Below are 24,351 nucleotides of genomic sequence, written 5' to 3'. Positions count from 1 at the left end.
CTTTTCCTGTTATCTTATCCAATCTGAGAGATATGAGATGGTAACATAGAGTTGTTTTAATTTGCATTTCTCTAATCAATAGTGATTTAGAGAATTTTGTCATGTAACTATAGATGATTTTAATTTCTTCATCTGAAAATTGTCTGTTCATATCCTTTCACTATTTATCAATTGGGTAATGACTTAAATTTTTATAAATTTGACAGAGTTCTTAATATATTTTAGAAATGAGACTTTTATCAGAAACACTAGCTGTAAAGATTTTCACCCCAGTTTTATACTTCCCTTTTAATCTTGTTTCTATTGGTTCCCTTTATTCTTAGATAGTCTTTGGGGGATTTTCTGTAGGTAAACATCGTCATCATAATGTGCCTTTTTCTGGTTAAGTGACCTTGAATTTATATAGGCTGCTTCTTGGTTGACAGACATTTAGTCCAACCTAGGTCTATATTCAAAAATTTTCTGGTTGTCTTTTATATTAAAAGCTTCCAAAATCCTACTGCTTTTGCTATTGTTTGGTATGGTGGTATAATTGTTTGATGTCTGTTAGTTAGACAGTTTCTAAAATATCCTAACTCCATTTTATCAATGTCGATCACTGTTTATTTCATATTCTGTTGATGGGAGTCTTTGGTCAGGGCATCTATTAATTAAATTTCTGAAAACTTCTTAATAAATTCTCCCCCAAATCATGGAGTACTTTTATTTCATAGCTGTTCTTCATTTTTCCCTTGCAATGCCTTAACCTGCAATTTTTATCAACTTTTTTATCATTCTTTCTCTTAAGAGAATGTTACTCTTCTACAAAATATAGCAGTTAAGCCTCTAAATTTTCAGAGGAATAGACAAGTGGCATTATATCAGGAATCAAGGATGCTCTCACCCTTAATTAGGGTGCAGATCAACTGACTTCCTATTTTATAAAGAAGAATGCCATTTTAATGCATATCGATCACTTGTTTACATATAGCTTAGTTTATTCTCTGAACAAGAGCTATTCTCTATTTTTATAGCAAGAACATTATTAAAAGAATGCTCTTAAGTTCCAAATACTCACATATCACACACACACACACACACACACACACACACACACACACACACCAGAAACTTGAATATCACTACCACCCTAGATTGACTTAGAAAATATATTTTTTAGAGTCCAGTGGTTTTTCAAATTCATTCTACAACTGGTTGATCCTGAGAACACTTGTTGGTCATAATCAGATTTAGAAGTCGTATATCTCCTCTCAAGTGATGATTGTGTTGTAACCTCTGGCTCCACATTTCTGGTAAGGATAGAACAGACTTCCAGCGTGAATGAAAAACTGTAATGGTCTTATCAAATCATAGCAGCTCGCGTTTTGTTTAACCGTGCTGGAAATTAGTTTTTTCAGGCACTGATCTTGACAGGTCAGCTGTCAAAAAATTGGTGTATGTGTCCCGTAAATTCATCGATCCTATAAACAAAATCTTGTCCACAAGTACAAGTAGAAGTCAACATTGACACACTTAGATACAAGTGAAATGGTCTGGAGCTGGCAGATGTAGAGGCTGGAATTCTCTGGGCCAAAAGTTTCTTCAAGTCCCATTTATCAACCTTATCTGCATCACTTATTTCTTATAGACTGAATACGTCTGCCTAGCAAATAGGGAGAAATCACAGCTCAAGGGGAAGACGGACAAATCCTTCTTTCTCTAAAATATGGGGTACTATGAATGCTGTAAAGGCAAAAAATCCCTGTGGGAATGAGGAAGGAGTTTTCTCCTTATTTTTTTAATTTGAATGGAATATTTTATCTTCTCATTGAATGTGACATATATCTAGTGCCTTCACGAGGTTCCTTCAAATCAACATTTACTTAAAATTAAAATTGCTTGTCCCATAGTGGGGTCCCAGAGTGACAGGTTTGTGGGAAGAGAGAATATCCCTGTGATAAACTCAATCTCTGATCCCCTGATACACTCTGTTTTGTCCTTGTATATTTGAAACTATAAAGAAATAAACCTACCAACTATTTACAAAAAATTTGCATAAACTATTTTAGGTTGAATTTTAGGTTGTTCAGAGTACATACTCAGTTTCCTTCGACTTTTTTTTTTTTTACTTGAAAAAATGTTCTCTTGAGTACTACCCCCACTCCAAAAATAAATTTGTTTATGAAGGGCCAACAGTCTCTACAATTGCTGACCAAACAATACCTGTCAGGGCAAGCTAATTAGTGTAGCTGGCAAAGGTTTTTGTTTGTTGTTTTTTTTTTTAATAGAGATAATGACGTTTTTATCTGAAAAACTGCCTATAAAAATCCCTTCCCCATTTTCTGTTTTTCTTTTAATCTTGGCTACCTTGGCTTCTATTTGTATGAAAACTTTTTAATTTAATGTTAACTGGAATCATCCATTTTACACCTCATAATATTCTCTTGTTTATTCATAAATTATTTTCCCATCTATAAATCTGATAAGTAATATATGTCATATTCTTATAATTTCTTTATAATATCCCCATTTTCACACAGGGTAATTACACATTTTGAACTGTTTTGGTAAATAGTATAATATGTTGGTCTATGCCTGATTTTTACCAGATTACTTTCCAGCTTTCAAACAATTTTTAAGAAATAATGATTTATTATCCCAAAACTTCAGTTTACATTTGGCAGACACAAGGTTACTACAATAATTCACTGTTGTGTATTATATTTCTACTCTGTTTCACTAATGTACTTTACTACTTCTTAGCCAGTACCAGTTAGTTTTGATACTTATTGCCTTTTGGTATCATTGATAGATGGTAAATGCTAAACTCCTTCCTTTACTTTTTTTCCATTAATTTCTTTCATATATTTGACTTTTTATTGTTCTGAAATAGATTTTATTTTTTTAATTTAGTAATTTTTTTTGCTAATTGAATTGGAATGATTTTGAATAAACAGATTATCAATTTTTTTCATTTTTATGATCATTGTTTTGAATTAATATTTTTGATTGTTTAAATCTGATTTTATTTGTGCATAGATATTTTATAATTATGTTTATATAGATTCTGAGTTTGTTTTGGTAGATATACATCTAAATATTTTATACAGTCTACAATTATTTTAAATGGGTTATGTCTCATTACCTCTTCTTGGAATATTTTGTTGGTATTATGTTGAAATGCTACTGATTTATGTAGTTTTATTTTACACAAAATACTTTGCTAAAATTATTGAATGTTTTCACTACCTTTTTAGTTGAACATTTAGAATTTTCCAAGGATTTTCATCATATCCTTTGCAAAAAGAATAGTTTTATTGTCTCAAGTCTATTGGAATTATTTCAGTTTCTTCTTCCTTTAATGCTATTGCTAGCAATATTGAATAATAATGGTGAATAATGGATATCCTTGTTTCATTCCTGATCTTATTGGGAAAATCTACAAATTATTCCCATCATAAATAATGTTTCTAATGATTTTAGGTAGAAGCTTATAATCAATTTTAAAAATGCATTTATAATTATAATTTAGGGTACTTGAATTAGAAATGAGTGTTATATTTTATCAAAGCTTTTTTTCTGTTTTTATTGACATAATCAAGATTTCGGTAATTGTTGTTATTGATATAATCAATTATGTTAATGGTGTTCTTTGTGTTAAATCATCCATGCATTTGCTGGTCATTCCCACTTGGTCAGAATGCACAATCTTTGTAACAGATTGTTGTAGTCTCCAAACTAGTATTTTATTTAAGATTTTTATATTCATACTCATTAATAAAATTGTCTTTTAATTTTCTTTGCTATTGCTCTTTATGGTTTAAGTATTAATACATTAAAGGAATTTGATATGGATCCCTCTTTGGTTATTATTCCAGATAATTTATTTAATATTGGAATTGTTCATCTTTAGTTGATCAGTTGATTTTTAAATGTTTAGTAGAATTCACTTGTAAATCACTCTGGTCCTGATGCTTTTTTTTTCTTTTTTGTTGAGACAATTTGGGTTAAGTGACTTCTCCAGGATCACACAGCTAGGACGTGTTAAGTGTCTAAGGTCAGATTTAAACTCAGGTCCTCCTGACTTCAGGGCTGGTGCTGTATTCACTGCGCCACCTAGCTGTCCCATGATGCTTTTTTCTTTTCTTTTAATTCTTAATCTCTATGAATTATTTTTTAGTTTTTTATTATAGCTTTTTATTTACAAAACATATGCATGGATAAGTTTTCAACACTGATCCTTGCAAAACTTTCTGTTCCAAATTTCCCCTCCTTCCCCCCACCCCATCTGCTAGATGGCAGGTATTCCAATACATGTTAAAATATATATTAAATCCAACATGAGTATACATATCCATATAGTTATCTTTCTGCACAAGAAAAATAGGATCTAGAAAGGAAAAAAAAAAACAGAGAAGAAAAAAAAGGTGCAAACAAACAATAACAAAAAGAGTGAAAATGCTATGTTGTGGTCCACAGTCAGTTCCCATAGTCCTCTGGGGATAGATGGCTCTCTTCATTACTGAACAATTGGAACTGGTCTGAATCAATTCATTGTTGAAGAGAGACATATCACTATGCTTTTTTCTTAAAAAGCTCATATAAAGTTTGTTCAATTTCCTTTTTGAATAGGTATATTTATATGTTCTATTTTCTTTTCTGTTAACCTTAGGCATTTTATACTTTATATAATTGGGTAAAATAACTTCTTATAATTGCTTTGATTTCATCTTTACTAATGTCATTCATCTTTTTTATTTACTGATAGTGATCTGTTTTTTCCCTATTCTTAAAGATCATATTAATCATTGATTTATCTATTTAATCATTTTCCCCCATAAAACCAATTCCTAGCTTTATTTATTCATTCAATTTTTATTCCTGATTTTATAAATCTCACGTTTAATTTTTTTAGGATTTCCAATTTAAAATTGAATTGATAATTTAAAATTTGTTATTTTTCTAGCTTTGATTGCATACCCAATTCACTGGTGTATTTTTTATTTTAGTGACATAAGTATTTAGACACATGCATTTTCCTCCTTTTACTGCTTTTGCTCCATCCCATAGATATTAACATATTGTCTCATTATTATAATTCTTTGCAATCGATTGTTTTGATTTGTTCTTTAAAACAGTCATTTTTAAAGACTAGGTCATTTAGTCTCCAATCAATTTTTAATTAGTGTTTTTGTAGTATGTTATGGAATATAATTTCCATTGCATTGTAACCTGAAAAGGATGCATTTAATATTTCTGCTTTTCTGCATTTAACCATAAAGCTTATATGCCCTAATATATGGTCAATTTTTTTTATTTATATAGTCAATTTTTATAAAGTTACCACATACCACTGAGAAAAATGGTATAACTCTTTCAGTTCTCATTCAGTTTTCTCTAGTTTTTTTAAGATTCCATTTATGGCAGCTAGGTTGTACAATGAATAGAGCATTAAACTTGGAGTCAGGAGTACCTTGATTCAAATTTATTAATTCTATTACTTCAAATTTAATTTATTAATTAAATAAGTAAAGTTACTCAACTCTAATTTGCTCACTCCCCAAAAAAGATTCTATTCAATTCTTTAACTTGTTTATTTTTATTTATTTTTGTTAGATTTATCTAATTCTGAGTGGGTAAGGTTAAGTTCCCTTCTATTATAATATTATTACCTATTTTTACCTATAATGCACTTTAAAAATTTAGATGCTATAGTATTGAGTACATATAGGTTCAGTATTGGGATTGTTTTATTATTGATGGTACCTTTTAATGATAATGCTTCCTTGTTTAACTTTTTAAATTAAATCTATTTTAGTTTTTACTTTAGGATTATAATTGCTATCTCTGTGTTGACTTTTTTTTTAAACCTCAGCTAAAGTATAGCAAATACTACTCTAGTCCTTTATTTTAATTTTGTGTGTATCTCATTTTAAAATATGTTTCTAGTAGACAATATATTGTCAGATTCTGATTTTTAATCCATTCTGCCTATCAATTTTTCTTTTATTAGTGATTCCATGTCATTAAAAAATTCAAAGTTATAATTACTAGTTGTGTATTTCCACCCAGTCTATTTTTCATCGTTGTTATCCTTCTGACCCCATCATTCTTCTCACATCTGATTTCTAGTCACCATTTCCTTAATCTGCATCCTCTGAAAGAACCCTTCCTTTTTATCTTCTCTATTACCTTCTTATTCCTTATTCTATCCATTCCTCTAAGAATTTTCCCTTTAAACTCTTCCCCCACACTCCTACTTCCTAATTTATATACCCTTCTAAAAATCCCTCCTTTATCCACTCCTCTACCATCCTATTTCTTTATAAATTTATATGTTTTATACCCAAGTGTATATATTATTCCTTCTTTAACCAATTGCCATAATAGTAATGTTCTTGCTTTCGTCATGCCAGTTCTTCCATTTCTGATTTGTCTGTTTAAGATAATTGCTCAATTATACTTCTCCATACCTAATTTATTTTTTAGATTCATTTTTTATTTACTTTTAGAATCATCTCTTCATACTCAAGCACGTATCTTTTGTCTATGTGTATTCTTTAAAATTACCCAAATAATGGTAACATTCTTAAGAATACAAATAGCATTTTCCTACATAAGAGATAAACAGTTCAACCTTATTAAATCCCTTATATAAATGTTTTAATTTGTTTTTAACATTTGCCTTATATTTTTCCTGGATTTTACATGTCAAAATTTCTTTTGAAAAAATTTCCACTTTTTGTCACATACATACTGGAACATTTTTAAAAATTCATTAAATATCCATTTTTCCCCAGTCAGAATTATACTCAATTTTCCTGAGTAAATTATTTTTGGTTGCAAACCAGTTCTTTTGGCCTTTGAAATATTCTGAACACTTTGATTCATTAATGTAAAAGCTGTTAGCTCTTTTATTATCCTGAGTGTAATTCCAGTTTTTAAATTATTTTTTCTTGTATGTAATGTTTTTACTTAACTTGGGAGCTATGGAACTTGGGTGTAATATTTTTGTGAGTTTTCATCTTGGAATCTCTTTTAAATGATAATTGATTTTTTTCTAAATTTGTATTTTACCCTTTCATTCTAGAACTTTAGTAAAATATCCTTGAATAATTTCTTATAATATACAATCTAAACCTTTTTTTTAGAAAAAAAAGAGATAAATTTCACATATTTCAGTGTCTCTTTGATCTGTTTTTCAGATTTTTTTTCTTATGAGAGGTTTCATATTTTCTCCTATTTTTCAATTCCTTTGATTTGTTTTATTATTTTTTGTCTTATAATCATGTTATTAGCTCCTCCTTTCCCAAGTTTACTTTTTAAGGAGTTATTTTCTTCCTCAGTATGTTGGTTATCTTTTTCCAATTGATTGGCTTTCCATAATTTTCTTGGAATTCTTTTATTTCTTTCCAACATTTCTTCAGTCTTTCTTATTTGATATGTAAAGTCCTTTTTAAGCTCTTTCAAGAACTCTTTTGGGACTTTTGACCATTTATCATTTTTCTTTGAAGTAGGAGTAACTTTTTGAAACTTCATTATTTCTTCTGAGTATGAACCCGGATCTCCTATATCCTCATGATAGCAATCTATCATTAGTTTCTTTCTCTTCTTCTTAACCATTCTTATTTTTAGTAGCTTATTATTATGAGCAGGCCATGGTCCGGAGGTGTAGTGGATGACGGTACATATTTGTGTTTTGGTACTGTTGTTTTCTGAGTTCTATGATCTTAATTTCAGACACTCTTCTCCACCCTTGAGCTACACCCAGGGCCCCCCTGTCATGCCATCACTACAAAAACTCTTACTCCATGCAATCCTTCCCAAGCCAAATATCAGTTTACCCACATGCCCTGGAACCAAAACTAGTGGTTCTGCCCTCTGCCAAGTTCCCATAACCAATAGGGTCCTCACCCCTTTGCAACCACATTCACCCGTAATGAGTTTATTCTTCCTCTTTCACAGCTGTAGACCAGTATCACTGGTACTCCAATAGCAAAAGTCCCTTCAGTTTTCCTCTGCTCAGTTGCATGACCCCTATATTATCAATGATATGAAAGTGGCCCCAAGGGTTAATTGCTTGTTGATTGATTTGGGAGAATCTTCCTAGAGATATTTTGCACTTCAGTAAGGGCACTGGGAGGTCAAATCTTTTCTGAGGTTCTCCCAAGACCTTTTAATTATTTCAACATTCAAAATTTATCTCGAGGTGAGAGTTTCCTTTGTGTGGGGGAGAATTTTGAAGAACTCAATATTTCCTATCTTAGTCATCTTTCCTTCTATTATTAACTCTTGATTTTGCTACCTGACTTTGTGCAAATCCTGGGACTTCTCTGAGCCTCACTTTACTCAAAGATAAAATGTTGAGTATTTTGCCCTGCTTTTATATGCTTACAGTTACACTTACACAGGGGTATTTACTCATGCATGTTTATGTTTGAATATGCAAATAAGTATACATACATATCTGTGTACTGTGTGTGTTCACATTTTAATCTATTTCTATTTAATCTGCATAAAATCTGTCTAATAGGGTTGTGTTGAGGGTTATCTGAGATAATGTAAATGAAAACTTTTTAATTAGAAATATACACAGTGGAGTTTGGTAGCTTTAGTAGTGCCTTGATTTTATCAGTGCAAACCTTTTTACTTTTAAGGGATTTAGTGGACTTTGTAATAAAATCAATGACTCAGCAGGACAACCTGACTAGTACAGAAGCCAATATGATCTGTGGCATCATTAGGGATGGTTTATGTCCAGGTCTAGGGAAGTGATCATTCCTGCTTCTATTCTGTATTGGTGCTGCCATATCCAGAGAATTCCATTCTCTTTTAGCAGCTACATTTCTTCAATAGCATTGCTAGATGTTTTAATTTCCAGAGAAGAGCAACTAGGATGGTTAAAAGATCTCACCATCAAGCCATCTGAAGATGAGCTAAATGAATAAGATTGTTTGCATGGAAAAGAGAAAATGCACAAAAGGAATATGATAGTGATTTTCAAGTATTTTAAACCAGATTTGACTTCAGAGGAAAAATAGGAGAAACGGATGCAAGTAGCAAAGAGAAGGAAGGGAGAAAAAAGGGGGGAAAGGGGGAGAAAAGTGCTAACAATTGGGCTGCCTTAAGGTAATAGGTTTTCTCACATTGAAAGTCTGCAAGTTGGGGTTAGAATATGACTTTTTAAATTTTGGGAAGGATTCCTTTTTTAGTATGGCATAGACTACCTTGTCTTTGAATTTTCTCCCAACTCTAAAAGTATGTGATTCTGCCATATAAGCATACATGCATATCGACTATATAGATATATGTACAATTTCATATGTGGATTTATATATGAAGAAACCTCTACAACAGTAATAGTTAGTACTTAAATAACATTTTAAGGTTTGTAAAACACTTTACAAATATCTCATTTGATGTTCCTAACAATTCCTAAGAATTTATACTATTTTTATCCCCATTTCATGGATAAGAAAACTGTGGCAAATAGAGATTGATTTGTCCAGGGTCACAGAGGTGGTAAGTGTCTGAGCCCAGATTTGTACTCTAAGCTTCCTGACTCCTGATCCAGTGCCCAATGTTCTATGGCATCCCTTAGCTGCCTCTAAATCGCCATCTATATTGGAATCTCAAGGTCTATAAACATTTGTTGTTAGAGGTAGTGTACTGTTGGTTCCCAATATTGGAATTAGAGTGGGGATGTGTGATATGAAAAATAGTAGAAGGAACACAAGAATTGAAATCAGAGGAGAAGGTGTGGATTTTTGTCTCTGTCATGTCAGTGAGCTTCAATGAACTTCAGTTTTATCTTCCATGAAATGAGGGTGTTGAATTAGATAACTTTGGATGTCCTTGCCACCTATTATCTTCTAAGTCTATATTCTTCATATTCTAAGATTCTGGAATCAGAGTCAAGCCAAGGGTAAAGAAGATGGAAGGGATAAGCATGTATGTTGTACCTACTGTGTACTAGGAACAGTGCTAAGATCTTAAAGCCCTGGGAAGCAGGCATTATTCCTGTCTTTTGGTAATTATAAAATTTATAATAAAGTCCACTAAATCCCTTAAAAGTGAAAAGGTTTGCACTGATAAAATCATGGCACTACCAAAAAAATCCTCATTTTATATTTTTTAAAATTGAGGCAAACAGATATTAAATGATTTTCCCAGAATCATGTAACTAATGAGTATCTGAGGCCAAATTTTACCTCAGATCTTCTTGACTCAACTCAATTTTCTATGCCCTGTGCTATCAGCTGAATATTGAAAGTCTACTGAAAAGACCTTTAAAGTTCTGCCATTTTAAAGTTTGGGTCATTGAATTAATTTGAGACTTCTCCCATAGAAATCCTGATCTTTGATTCTATTTTCAGGTTTCCCTGGTAATATTTATTCACTTTCCCCCTCTACTTCTGGAGCATCCAGAAACCATGTATTGATCAGTAGTTAAAATGTTAATAAAAGGCACAAATGAAAAGAGAGCTTGGATTTATTGCTATTTTTTTTCTTCTGGATCAAAGGCCTTTCCAGAATTCTCATCTATAATAATCAGGGAGTTACTAATGGTTTATTGAGATAACACTGAGAAAGAAAAATCCAATAGTTCCTTTGAGATTAGCTCCTAGAACCAGGTCCTTTGTTTGTATCAAATGTTGTACAGCTGAGAACATCAGAGCACAGACCCCTTCCAGCCAGAATAGATGTCACAGTCTATATCAGTATTTCCCTTCCCAAACTACTATCAAAATATAACAGCAAATTTCCCTTCCGTGGATATCTGCCTCCAGATGCTGAGTCACTGTGATTCAGGACTCAGGTTTTGGACAGAGTTAGAGGCAAAGAGAGACAGAAGTAGGGGACAAAAAAAGAGGGAATGAGGGATTGTATATTTTTTCTTTGTCTCCTTAGCATTTATGAGTGTGTTTGGAACTGAGACTCATTCAACAATAGGATATTTTCAAAAGAAATCACACCATCCAATATCCTGTGAGAAAAGGTTTTCCTTGTAATCTCCTTTCTAAGGAAATCCCAAATATTTTATCTTTTTACAAAGAAAACTTCTCAATGGAATGTATCCTATGACTGCCATACCATGCCAGATATATGATCTTCTCTCCAGATTGTTTTTTGGGTAGTAATGAAGTCTGCTATAGACAGACACTTTGCAACTCAGGATGAACTCTATTATCTCTTTTTCTAGGAGGTGATTGATATATATATATATATATATATATATATATATATATATATATATATATATATATATATACACACACACATATATATATATATATACATATATATGTATGTATATATGTGTATGTGTGTGTATATCTATATATATATATCTATATCTATCTATATCTATATATATCTATCTATATATATCTCAGTGTGATAGTAGAGGCCAAAAAAAAAAAAAAAAAAGGTGATTTGAAGTAATAAGGTAGCCTTGAGATAATTGTAGGAAGAATGTAAGAACTCACTTTTGCACCACTGAAATGTAATTAATTAATTATTTCAATTAATCAAAAAGATGACATTATTCCTCACAATACAATAGAGCAACTGAATGAAATTCTGATCTTTTTTGAACAGTCTTCTGTCCCTATAAATCATTGGGAATTTTGGCCACAGCTATACTCAAAGCATTTTTATGCTTGTGCTTATTATAATCCTAGTATCTGAAAAGTGATACAAAATGGTTCCTAAGGGAGAGTAAAGTAGGAGGGTAGAAAGAGGTACTCTATATAGCCTACCACTCAGTAGATTTCTAATTAACAAATTATACTTGCTAATTGGGGACTAAAAGTTAGCATCTTTATACTATGGAATATATTCAGGTATCATTAGTACACGTTCAATGTAGCACTCTGAGGCTAAGTTCTATTCATGCTCATAGTTATAGATTTATTTTACATTCATGGGAAATCCCATGGGGTTATTGATTACTTGTTCCCACTTTTAGTTGGATAGATATATATTTGATCTGAGATGGGAAGGAGAATAGGCAAGAACTGATGGAACATTCTTTTGTTTATGTCTTCATTCTTTTCTCTTCCACAGCTGGCGACTTGGGACTCGGAGAAAGGTCTGAATGGCAGCCTTCAGGAGAGGCACACAGGCAGCCACCTCCATGGACTGACACTCAAAGTGGTGACTGTCTTGGTAGGATCATGTTCAGGAATCAAAAGCTGTATCCTGTCTATTGCTAAATGTCCTTGCCCTTTCTAACATCCTGTCACCTTGTTTAACTAACAATATTACCTAGGAGGATAGAGACTCGGATAACAAAGCTAAACAATGTTTTTACAACTTGGTTCCATACTAGCCATATCAGATATATTTCCACATTCTATTCTCTTATTTCCAGATATGACTTCACCTCCATTCTGGCAGTAATTATGAAGAAAACAGCATTTTCCTCCCCCTCCTAGAGTTTTCTCTTCCTCCTCCTACCCTCAATTACCTAAGCACATTCTATTAATTAATAATTAATCTATTCAAAATAATTAATATTAAAAACAATTCCTTGAGCTTCATTGTCAAAAGGGCCACACTGGATCTAGTTAATGCAAGGGAAAGGAATAATGACAAATGTTAGCATTTCATATTGTTACCCTTAAAGTCAAACCATTTACAGTGTATCATGAAAAAGAAGAAAGCATACATTTATGGTCGATGCTCAAAGACCCAAGTCCTATGTTTTAATTCCAATTCTCTCATTGGACCATAATGCGATCTTAATGAAATATTTCTTGAGATAACCTAGTATATAGATTGCTCCTTTTTCTATGTTATCATAGCATGAGTTTGTATACTTGAAAATCTTTGAGAAGCATCTGGCTTTCTTAAGTGGAATCCTATAAATTATAGGTAAATATCAAGTCTGAAAAATTGCCACATATGTGAATACAGGTGATTAGCTTATAAGAAACAGCACACTGGTAAGGCTACTAATGAAGGAACCAAGGGTGATACAAAACATTTTTAATTATTTTTTTTCAAAAACAAATTCTTACTTATAAAACTATATGTATTTCTTTCTTGGTATTGAGCCCATCACTTTTCTATCAGTAGGCATATAGAATGTCTCCACAAAAATACAGGTTCTTTTAGTCCTTTCTGAATGGACAGAAGTATTACTATGGCTTTTCCTATGTAGTAAACATTTAGGACAATGATGAACAAATCTCAAAGTTTTGAACTAAAGATGATTATTCTATAGTTTGGGAACTGGATTTTACCTATACCATCCTGTACAGATCTTGGTAACCTATAGATGTCTGATTTGATATCTTAGAACATTGTTCCCCAAAGAGTAAATTATTATTTTTAATATATATATATTTTTTAATATTTCCCCAGTTACATTCAAAACATTTTTTAACATTTGTTTTTAAGCATTTTGAGTTCTAGGTTCTCTCTCTTACCCCAATCACAATTAAGAAACCACATGTGAAGTTATACAAAACATTTCCATGTGAAAGAAAACATAGATCTTCCATCCTAATGAAAATAAAAACCCTCAAAAAATTAAGTTTAAAATAAAGAGAAATAACGAATGCTTAGATCTATATTCAGACAAATTGGTTTTTTTCTCTGGCTATGGATAAGTTTTTTCATCATAAGTCTTTCAGAGTAGTTGTGGGTGATTATACTATTGAGAATAAGAAAGTCATTTACAGGTGGTCATCCCAGTACATTGCTATTACTTTGTATACAATATATTTCACTTTTTTCATGGAAGGCTTTCCATGTGTTTTTTTTTTCCCTGAGAGCATCCTTCGCATCATTTCCTAGAGAATAATAATATTCCATAAGAGAAACTTATTTCAAAAAAATTTATATTTATTATTGCTAATTGTATTTCTCCTCATTTATTCTCTTTTCTTTCTCCCTATCCCTCCTCAAAAATATTTTTCTATTGACCACTCCCTCTCCCAATATGTCCTCTCTTTTATCACTCTTACCCCTTTCCCATATTTTATCTCCCCCCTATTTTACTGCAATGTAGAATAAGTTTCTATACCCCTATTAAGTATGTATGTTATTTCCTATTTGTGTCAAGTCCAATGAGAGTAAGGTTGACTTGCTCCCTCTCATCCCCCCTTCTCCATTGTAAAAGCTTTTCCTTGCCTCTTTTTAATGGCAGATATAAATTATTATTTTTATAACTATTCTTAAATTATGGTAAAGTCCATTCTTTGTTAATAGTTTAAGTACCCATAGTTCCAAATCAGTAAGCATTAACATCCTCACCACTCAATTACATTCTTTGAAAATAAGTGGCTTTAATATTAGCTTAAACATTGTATTTTTCTCAGGAAGAACCTTTTGTGATGGTGGCAGAGAATATACTTGGGCAGCCCAAACGCTACAAAGGCTTCTCCATTGATGTCCTGGATGCCTTGGCCAAAACCCTAGGATTTAAATATGAGATTTATCAAGCTCCTGATGGCAAATATGGTCACCAGCTACATAACACCTCCTGGAATGGAATGATAGGGGAACTCATTAATAAGGCAAGTATGCTATAAGAACGGTGAAGTGAAGAAATGAGACCCATTGGACTTTTTATAATCTATTCCTTATTAAATCACATAGATCATAATGATATAATCTGAGTCTCCTATGTATATGTAGAATAGCATAATAACCAGGATTATGTATAATGTCAAGGATAGCTTATTTTTCTGTATTTAGGAAAACTTCATATCTAAAAATTTCTTTCTGAAAACAGAGTAGCTTGATGTCCCTTCTGCTGCTGAGAGGGATGCTCAGAAGTGGAGATACAGTATTATCAAATTTTCTAAATACACCTGAGTCATTTGGATGGATACATATAGTAATATGCCAAAAATTCATGTATTTTATACAGCTTCTTGTTTATCAACAGTTCTGGTGCAGTCAGTAATAAAACAACATCTGTCTTTCAATTTTAGACAGAACTGAGTTATTGATCCTGGCATTGAGTATTTCTTGGGTTGAGCATCCTAAAATGTTTCAGGGCATGATTGATCATTCAAATCTAGAGGTTCAAAATCCAAGTATTTTTATTTTTGACAGATAATTATTCTCCCTTGATCACCCAGAAAGACCTAAGGGTTCATTGACTCTGGAGGCTTACTACTAGGGCTGCATGTATTGTTAATAACTTCAGCTTATATCCATTCCTCTTCTCAAAGAGATGAAAGTATATTAGTCTCCACACTGAGAGTACTCTACTCTGGCCAAAATCAGAGTCTCTTTGTCTAATTACATAATTGTGTGATGTACACAGTAAGTAATGAAGGAGTATTAGGCAGAAAGCTCATAATGAGCTAGAATTCTCAAGAGGTGGGGGAGAGAATAAGCATTTAGATCCTTATATGTAAGGGACATGTAAGCTTTCAGTTCTTCCAAAGTGGTATGATCCATGGAGAAGTGTGTTAATTATTCCCTTGACCTGCACTTTGGTCTGTGAGTGATTATAGAACTCTTTTCTGTTCTGAAACATTGAGGAAAGTCCCTGTTCCACAATTCTAGAATATTAGCACCTTTCCTTAACCTGGGACTGTAATCTAGGACTATGTCCAGGTTCTGAGTATGGGCTAAGCAACAGAGTCCTGTCTCAGTGCTAGAAAAGGATGCCTAGTCCTTTTGACTAGCTGTTCTTGACCCCCTTGCCATCTGTCATCTAAGAATTCTGGAAGCCACCATCACTGCTCCTCCTGCTGCTTTTGTACCCATCACCAATTAAGTGGCTCCCAAGACCACTCCTAGTTTGCTGGTTTCCCAGGGCCCTCTCATCCTACTGAGATAGACTTTTCCTTTCAGCCTTCTAATTCACTTGGTGTCTGTGCTGTGAGGTCCAACAAGAGCAACTGCTGCCACTGATGAGGCAGCACTGATGTTTGCTCCTGGTTTGATGGGGACAGGGCACGATATTGTGCTAGTATCGCATTGTTGCTGATCCTCCAAGTTGTCTTTGGCTGGAAAAAAAGTATTTAATTCTGTATTTTTGATTCTCTAACATTTGTTTTGCACCATTATTTTTTCCTTTTAAATAGTATTTTATTTTTTTATTTTTCATATTTATTATATGCAAAGATAATATTCATCCTTTGAAAACCTTAAGTTCCAAATTTTTGTCCTTCCCTTTTCCCCCATTCTCTTATCTAGACAGCAAGCTATCTGATGTAGGTTTAATGTTCAATCCTTCTAAGCATATTTACATACTTATCATATTGCACAAGAAAAATCTGATCAAAAGGGGAAAAACATGAAAAACAATACAAAGGTAAAAATACTATGAAGCTTTACTTTTTAAAGAAAATTCTCTGCTTTGATTCTTGTTTGGCCTCCATAGTTTTCTGTCTGGATTTGGATGTCTCTTTCCATCATAATTCAATTGGAATTGATTTAAATCACCTCTGTAAAGAGCCAAGTCCATCATAGTTGATCATCATATAATCTTCTTGTTGTGTACAGTGTTCTCTTGGTTCTGCTTACTTCACTTAGCATCCAAGCTTTTCTGAAATCAGCCGGTTTGCCATTTTTAAATAATTATATTACATTACATTAATATACTATAACTTGTTCAGTCATTTCCCAACTGATGGATATCCACTAAATTTCCAGTTCTTTGTCACTATAAAAAATGGCTGCTACAAATATTTTTTTACACATGTGAGTCCTTTTCACTCTTTTATAATCTCTTTGGGATACAGACCCAATAGAGACACTGATGGATAAAAAGGTATGCACAATTTCATAGCCCTTTGAGCATAATTCCAAATTTCTTTTCAGAATGATTGGATTATTTCACAACTCCACCAATAATGTATCGGTGTCCCAATTTTCCCACATTCCCTCCAACATTTATATTATCTTTTTGTGTCATCTTACAAATTTGATAGGTGTGAAGTGATACCTGACAGTTGTCATTCTTTGCATTTCTCTAATCAATAATGATTTAGAACATTTTTTCATATGTCTAAAATGATTTCAATTTCTTTGTCTGAAAATTTTCTGTTCATATCTTTTGACCATTTATTAATGATGATTGGCTTTTATTCTTATAAATTTGAGTGAATGCTCTATGTATTTTAGAAATGGGGCTTTCATAAGAAACACGTTGTAAAATTTTTCCACAGCTTTCTGCTTCCCTTCCAATCTTGGCTACATTAGTTTTTGTTTGTGCAAAATCTTTTTTAATTTAATGTAATCAGAGTTAACCATTTTGCATTTCATAGTGTTCTCTAGTTCTTCTTTGGCCATAAATTCCTCCCTTCTCCACAGATCTGAGAGACAGCCTAAAACTTGTTTCCCTAATTTTCTTATAGTATCATCTTTTATTGTCTAAATCATGAACCCATTTTCACCTTATCTTGGAATAGGGTATTAGTTATTAGTCAATGCCTTGTTTCTAGTATACTATTTTCTTGTTTTCCCAGCAAAGAATGATTATTTAAAAGTATATAAAAAGGTCTGATGGAAAACTTAGATGATTCCCTGTCTTTTCTCTGGTATCTTGGCTCTGTTTCATGAGAAGATAATTTTGGATACACATTAATTAAGCATCCAATATTTATCAAGTACTGTGTTATGGGTAGGGTAGAAAAATAGAAAAAAAAAGAAAGAAAAATATCTTTCCTTAAGGATCTTGACTTTCTGTAGAAAATGACAATAATTATATATGTTTGTGTATATGCATATATATACTTATATATATGTACATATATATTGATCTAGCTATTTGCAATTTATAAATAATTTTATTTTTCATAACTGTGGGATATAGATTGGTACAGCTATTGTCATACCCATCATAAAGATGGAGAAAACTGATTATTATAGCATAAATGATTTATCCTAGATTATACATCTAGTAAGTATTTGAGACAGTTCAGTATCTGAACCAAGGACTTTTATTATCAAGTTCTGTACTTGAAGATGAAAGGAAAATAGGAAAGGGTAAATGTTTTTAGGAGTAAATAAAATAGAAAATGAAAAAAAAAACCCTGTAGTGGGATTAAGTGAAATAATGAGAATTGTCAAAAATGTGATTGTTATTATCAGTTTGGAGAACTATTGGGCTACCTACTCAGCAGAAGTCCTCCAGAAAAGATTAAGTAAACTTTTATCTGCGATGTAGTGGCATTTTTTTTAAAGTTCTGTTGCCTGACTTCTAAAGTACTTTTCAAGTCTTAGATTCTATGAATTAAATCTGGGATTTCTAAAGGAATGAGGAGGTTGGAAAGGTAAGGAACCGAGCAGAACTGACTTGTATATAGGCAAATCTGGAATTAAGATTTTTCTCCAGAGATGATTAATTTACCATATAAGGGATATGGCAGACTATACAGCAGAGTTAGTATCAGTCTGGTCATGGTAAATTATTTGATCTTTTTGAGGGTTCCAGCCACAAATCATACCCCTGACTATAGTTGAGAATTTCATAAATGTGAACCCAGGGAAACCCTTTTCTTAAGGGAAAAGGAAGAAAATGCAGATGATTTAGTGGAAAACAGGTCCCTATGGAAATGGGGAGGATGATTTTTTAATAACACAATACAATACAAACAAATATATATTGGGGTAAAGGAGACTTCTGATAATCATGGGCATCCCCTCTTTATGTAAAATAGCCATTCTTTCTGTGAAACATAGGGACCTTCAGAAGTAGATAAGATGCTTAACTTTGTTTTTCAGAAAGCAGACATGGCAATCTCAGCCATCACCATCACACCAGAGCGGGAGAGTGTTGTAGACTTCAGCAAACGGTACATGGATTACTCAGTGGGGATTCTTATCAAGAAACCAGAAGAGAAAATCAACATTTTCTCCCTCTTTGCTCCTTTTGACTTCGCTGTTTGGGCCTGCATTGCAGCAGCAATTCCCGTGGTTGGTGTCTTGATATTTGTATTGAACCGGATACAGGCCGTCAGATTGCAGAACTCTTCACAGTCTAGTCCATCAGCATCCTCCACCCTTCACAGTGCCATATGGATTGTCTATGGAGCCTTTGTACAGCAAGGTATGTTGTAGATCTTTATCCAGTTCTCCAGGAAGGAAGGAAGGAAGGAAGAAAGAAGGAAAGAAGGAAGGAAGGAAGAAAGGAAGAAAGGAAGGAAGGAAGGAAGGAAGGAAGGAAGGAAGGAAGGAAGGAAGGAAGGAAGGAAAGAAGGAAGGAAGGAAGGAAGGAAGGAAGGAAGGAAGGAAGGAAGGAAGGAAGGAAGGAAGGAAGGAAGGAAAGGGGAAGAGAGAGAGAGAGAGAGAGAGAGAGAGAGAGAGAGAGAGAGAGAGAGAGAGAGAGAGAGAGAAAGAGAGAAAGAGAGAGAGACAAAGAGAGACAGAGACAGAGAGAGAGAGAGACAGAGAGAGAGAGACAGAGAAAGAAGAAAGGGAGGAAGGAAGGAAGGTAGGAAGGAAGGAAGGAAGCAAAGGAAGAAGAAAGAAAGAGAGAAAGAAAGAAATGTTTAAAATAACTTATCTAGCTCCATATTATTACTAAAAAATGTTTAAAATAACTTATCTAGCTCTATATCATTACTAAAAACTTATAGAATTCTTTCAATTTCATTCCTGCCTAGAAATGAGTAAAATGATATCAGACTAATCTTTACATTCTACTTCTTCATTTTAATTAGAATTAACGTAGAAATTTTGGGTTTGCTTTTACTTTTTGTTTGATTTTAGCTTGGTGGATCATTTTGTACAAAATGTTGTCAAATGAAAGCTGACTTTCTGCTTAATTTAAATAAATTTATGTGGAAGAGAAAACACTGAGATTATTTAGCAAGGATCCAAACAGGAATCCAAGCATTCTTGAGGTGATTAGTACTCATGCATTTTCAGGGCTTTTTGGGTAGCATTCTGTGATGTTATGGAATTATCAAATTTTGGCTGCAAACTACAAATTCACATACCTCCTAATGTGCTTTTTGGCCCTGATTCTCGCCTCAGCAAAGGCCTGGTGGGCTGGAGAAAAGCAATAAGTCCCTGAGAGCTTTCTTAAGCAACCACCTAAGGGACCTAGGAGAAATAATTGGACTCATAGGGGCAGCCTTTGACTAAAAGTCAAACATAATAATTCCCAGAACATTCTAAAAAAGATTCATCAAGGGAAGTTAGGATATTAATAAAAAAAATTAAAAAAAAGAACATGGCATGGAACATCATGCCATCATGTTTTTTGAAGGTTGAAAAGAAAAAAAGCACAAGGATCCATGGGTGGGAGATAATATCATATTTATATTTTTTTCCTGAACATGAAATGTAAATTGGAAATTGAAAAAATCCCAAATCATAGCTTGGGGCCTTGAAGGTTTTGTATCACATAGAAATAATGTATAAGACTACCAATGAAGTCATTTTTTAAAAAAAATTAAAGGCAGTCTGCTTTAAGTTTTGACAAGTTTTGATACTTGGCAGTTGATACTGATATGACTGTGTCTTGAAACCTTCATAGTGGATCCCTGAGTTTTCAGTGGTTTTCATGGGTTCATAATTGTCCTTTTTTTAATTTGCATAAGGACAAAATGAGAAACAAGCCAAAAGGCAGCTCTGATTATCAATGTGATTGATGGAAATGATGATGATAATGATCTTTGAATGGTGATTGGGGAAGGGAGCCACCAAGTCCCTTCACATTCTCTGCTTCTTTTAGGGGGAGAATCACCCACAAACTCCATGGCCATGCGAATTGTAATGGGGAGCTGGTGGCTTTTCACCTTAATTGTCTGTTCGTCTTATACGGCAAATCTTGCTGCCTTCCTTACAGTGTCACGGATGGATAATCCCATAAGGTAAGAAAAGACCTTTCCTCATTCAGTACTAAAGTTCAGGGATGTAAATTAAAAAGGCTTAAAATACATATGAATGTGTATGGATATATATTTTTGTGTGTGTTCTAAGTCAAATAAATGAATTCCCTTAATGAAAGATCCTGAATATTCCATGCCTTATTATTATTATCATTAACATTATTATTGTTGTTGTTGCTGCTGCTGCTTTTGTTGTTATTATTATCATTTCCCTATAAAGTTTATGCTCTTTCAAAAAGTTGAGAAATCACTGGGAGCAAACTTCCAAAAAAAGGGAAAATCCTTTTGAGATGGGTACCTTTTGGCTTGTGGCCCTAGGATTAATTTTTGTACTTCACGATATCCAAACCAAATTAACTTCTGGGCATGCTGCCTATAAATTACTTTTTCCTTACTCAATTAGGCTAGATCCTCATTGTCTTCAGCTATTGCTAGGCCTGACTCCAGTTGACTCTGTTACTTGCCTTAGGTTCTGACATCTCTGTTGATCTCTTTGACCTTTCAAAGCTTTTATATTTGCTACCTGGTCAACTCTATCTCTGGATATTCACTTTCCCATTTACTTAAAATCAGGAAAAAAATACACTCCCTAACAGACACACACACACACACACACACACACACACACACACACACACACACACACTCACACACACACACACATACACTCCAAGTACTCAGGTTGGTGACTGAGGAATGGAGAAAAAGCATCTAGCTCCTCCTACCTCCCCAACAGGTGACTAACTGCAGTTCTCCCTGGCAGGAATAAAAAACAAAATAAAGTCAGTTAAAGGGACATAGTGAATCGTTTATATGCAAATTCTTTTATGGCTTCATGCCCCCTGCACCATCAGGCCTTCTGGTTTCAGTATTTATGCCAGTTAGAAGGCTTTCTATCACAAAACAGTACTAAACTCTAAACCATCACGACAAAACCAGGTTTCAAAATTCCACATGTTGGAATGGTAGTAGGCAGAGAATGTCAGTGCCTGCCCCAAGGATTGGGACCTCCTAGAGAATTTATCGATGAGTTATTGCTTCAGGGACAAGAGTTTTCCAAATCAAAGAAATTGTAGCTCCAAATTAAGTTACATATTTATATGTAAGATGAAGAAATGGAAGAAGACAATCATTTGTTAAATGCTTATTGTGTGCCAGGCACTGTGCAAAACTTTTTACAGATATTAATTTATTCATATCATTTGACTGAATAAAATAGTATTTGAAAAGTACTTACTATACTATCTCCCACAAAGTATTTAATAAATGCTGATTCCCTTCCCCTTCCTTATATGTACATGTATGTTTGTATGTATATGTATATATCACATATATGCATATATTTTATGGGAAACCTTTATATGTATATGTATGTGTATATATATATATATATATATATACACACACATACATACTGTAAAAAAGTAGGGGCCAAGACATAGCCACAGACACATTAAATGGACTCTCCTTCCAAGAAGACAGATGAGTCATATAGTCACATGTGGCTTAGTTGACTCCCTGAATCTGAACCTAGTATCCTGGGCCACCACCAGTGGACTTCTTTTATGGACATTGGACTTTGATTATTTTGGAGGAGAGAGTAATGACTTTACATGCCTCTATCTTACTTAAATCCAATTCCCTTGCAAGTAGACAACATTCAAAATAAGGAAAGTCAAGTATGAATCTCTTAATTCCTTAACTCTGACCTTGACCAAGTGTAACCATCTGGCGGGCCAGCCTCCAGCATCTGAGGAACAGATTTCTTTAATTCCACCAGCCAGCTATCTCTTTATTTATCCTTATTTCCAAATCAATTGCACCCCTTCCTCTTCCAGGTCATCCTATGGGCTAGGAAGGTAACTTTCCCATTAATGATAGTATTTGATATTTTTGAAATGAGATCAAATTCATCAATCCCACATGCAAGACACTGTGCACAAATTGGGAAAAGGTGCAAAGCTGAGATGAGATAGAATCCTTACTCTATCAAGGGGCATCTGGGTAGCATAGATAGAGTGCTAGGACTGGAATCACCAAAACCTGAGAGATTTAGACACTTACTAGTTGTGTGACCCTGGGCATGTCACTCAATCCTGCATGTCTCAGTTTCCTCATTTGTAAAATTAGCTGGGAAAGGAAATGGCAAATTATTCAGTATTTATGCCAAGAAATGCCAAAAGGAATCATTAACAGTCATTCATGGCTGAAATAACTGACTAGTAACAATAATAGAGTCTTTATACTCACACACAAAAAGGTATGATTTGTGAAGGGACAGATCAATTCTCTGAGAGCCTCCACAGCTGTGGATCATACATCTGAAGGAGTTGCAGGGAAGCCTTTGCTGACACAGGTGTTGCAGACTGGGAATGAGATAAATTGGAGGCAGAGGGAAGAGGAGAGAGGTCAGACAAAGCAAAGGCCTCTCAGTCAAAGAGGTCAGAGAACAGCAACTACCTCTCAGTCTCCTTGTATCATCCTCTCACAAGAGGAGACCCATTCTGTGTTGGATGTCCAGCAGCCACTGTCAGGTGGCTCCTGTGTATTCCAACAATAATTTACAAAAAAAAGTACATGAAAATGTCTTAGGAGAGATGCAGTATTAGATGAGATCTGAATGTGGGAGAAGGTGATATATATATATATATATATATATATATATATATATATATATATATATATATATATATATATATATATATATATATATACATATATAATGTGTGTGTGTGTGTCTTTAAAGTTTATTTCAATGAAAGAAAAAAAAACAGGGTTTTCCTCTTTTTGTGTCTATCAACCTAAATACATAATGATCTGGAGGGAGAGGCAAAAGATTGCCATACTAGTTGGGTAAAGTTGGTCAAGATGTTTAAGTCAAATCTTTCTACAAGGCCCTTCCAGCTGTATCTTCTGTGATTTAATGACTAAAAGGTGATTGGTGTTTTTATTCGCTGTTGGTTTATTTTGTTTTTGTTTTGTTTTTAATGAGTAGTTCTAGTCTGATGATTTTATTCCTTTAGGGAGTACTTGGTGAGGGCATCCAGAACTATCAATCAATTAACACACTTTTTAAAAAATGTTAACTATGTTCCAGGAATTCTGTGAAGCATTGGAGATACAAAAAAGAGGGGAAAGCATACATATATAATTATATACAACACACATATATGTAAGGTTACCTAAGTGTAAGAGGTAGTAGCCAGTGGGATTACTGGAAAAGATAATCTTTGAGCAATCTTGAAAAATACTAGGGATTCTCTAAAAATGAGTTAAGTAAAGGGAGTATTCCAGACATGGGATCAGCCATGCCATTATCAACTCCCAAATAACACAAAAAATTTGTCAAAAACATAATAAAATACATTATCTTGAATTTTTAAGAAAAAATGACCTCATTGGTATAGTTTTGTGGATTATTCTACTGTAGTGCAAAATAAGTATAGGAATATGAATTAGAATGTTCAGTGTGAAGATCAACTAGTAACTTGGTGTAATTGGACCAAAGAAATAGAGACATTGAATTTCGATTCCTATTTTCAGCAATTTAGCATAATAA

General features: G+C 33.4%; 1 protein-coding gene across 2 annotated transcripts in view; it reads left to right on the top strand.

The window, feature by feature from the left end:
- Positions 1-24,351, top strand: part of GRID1 (glutamate ionotropic receptor delta type subunit 1) — a 1,118,042-nt gene that overhangs the window by 953,455 nt on the left and 140,236 nt on the right. For both annotated transcript variants that reach the window (XM_074296389.1, XM_074296388.1), the window contains 4 exons: positions 12,049-12,150; positions 14,310-14,507; positions 18,679-19,003; positions 20,636-20,774. In XM_074296389.1, the coding sequence (XP_074152490.1) occupies positions 12,049-12,150; positions 14,310-14,507; positions 18,679-19,003; positions 20,636-20,774 (764 nt within the window). The remainder of the gene's footprint in view (positions 1-12,048; positions 12,151-14,309; positions 14,508-18,678; positions 19,004-20,635; positions 20,775-24,351) is intronic.

This window comes from Sminthopsis crassicaudata, chromosome 2 (assembly GCF_048593235.1).
Source record: "Sminthopsis crassicaudata isolate SCR6 chromosome 2, ASM4859323v1, whole genome shotgun sequence".
Classification (NCBI taxonomy): Eukaryota; Metazoa; Chordata; class Mammalia; order Dasyuromorphia; family Dasyuridae; genus Sminthopsis; species Sminthopsis crassicaudata.
Note: the sequence above shows the minus strand (reverse complement) of the source record. Positions and strands in the feature narration are given on the sequence as shown.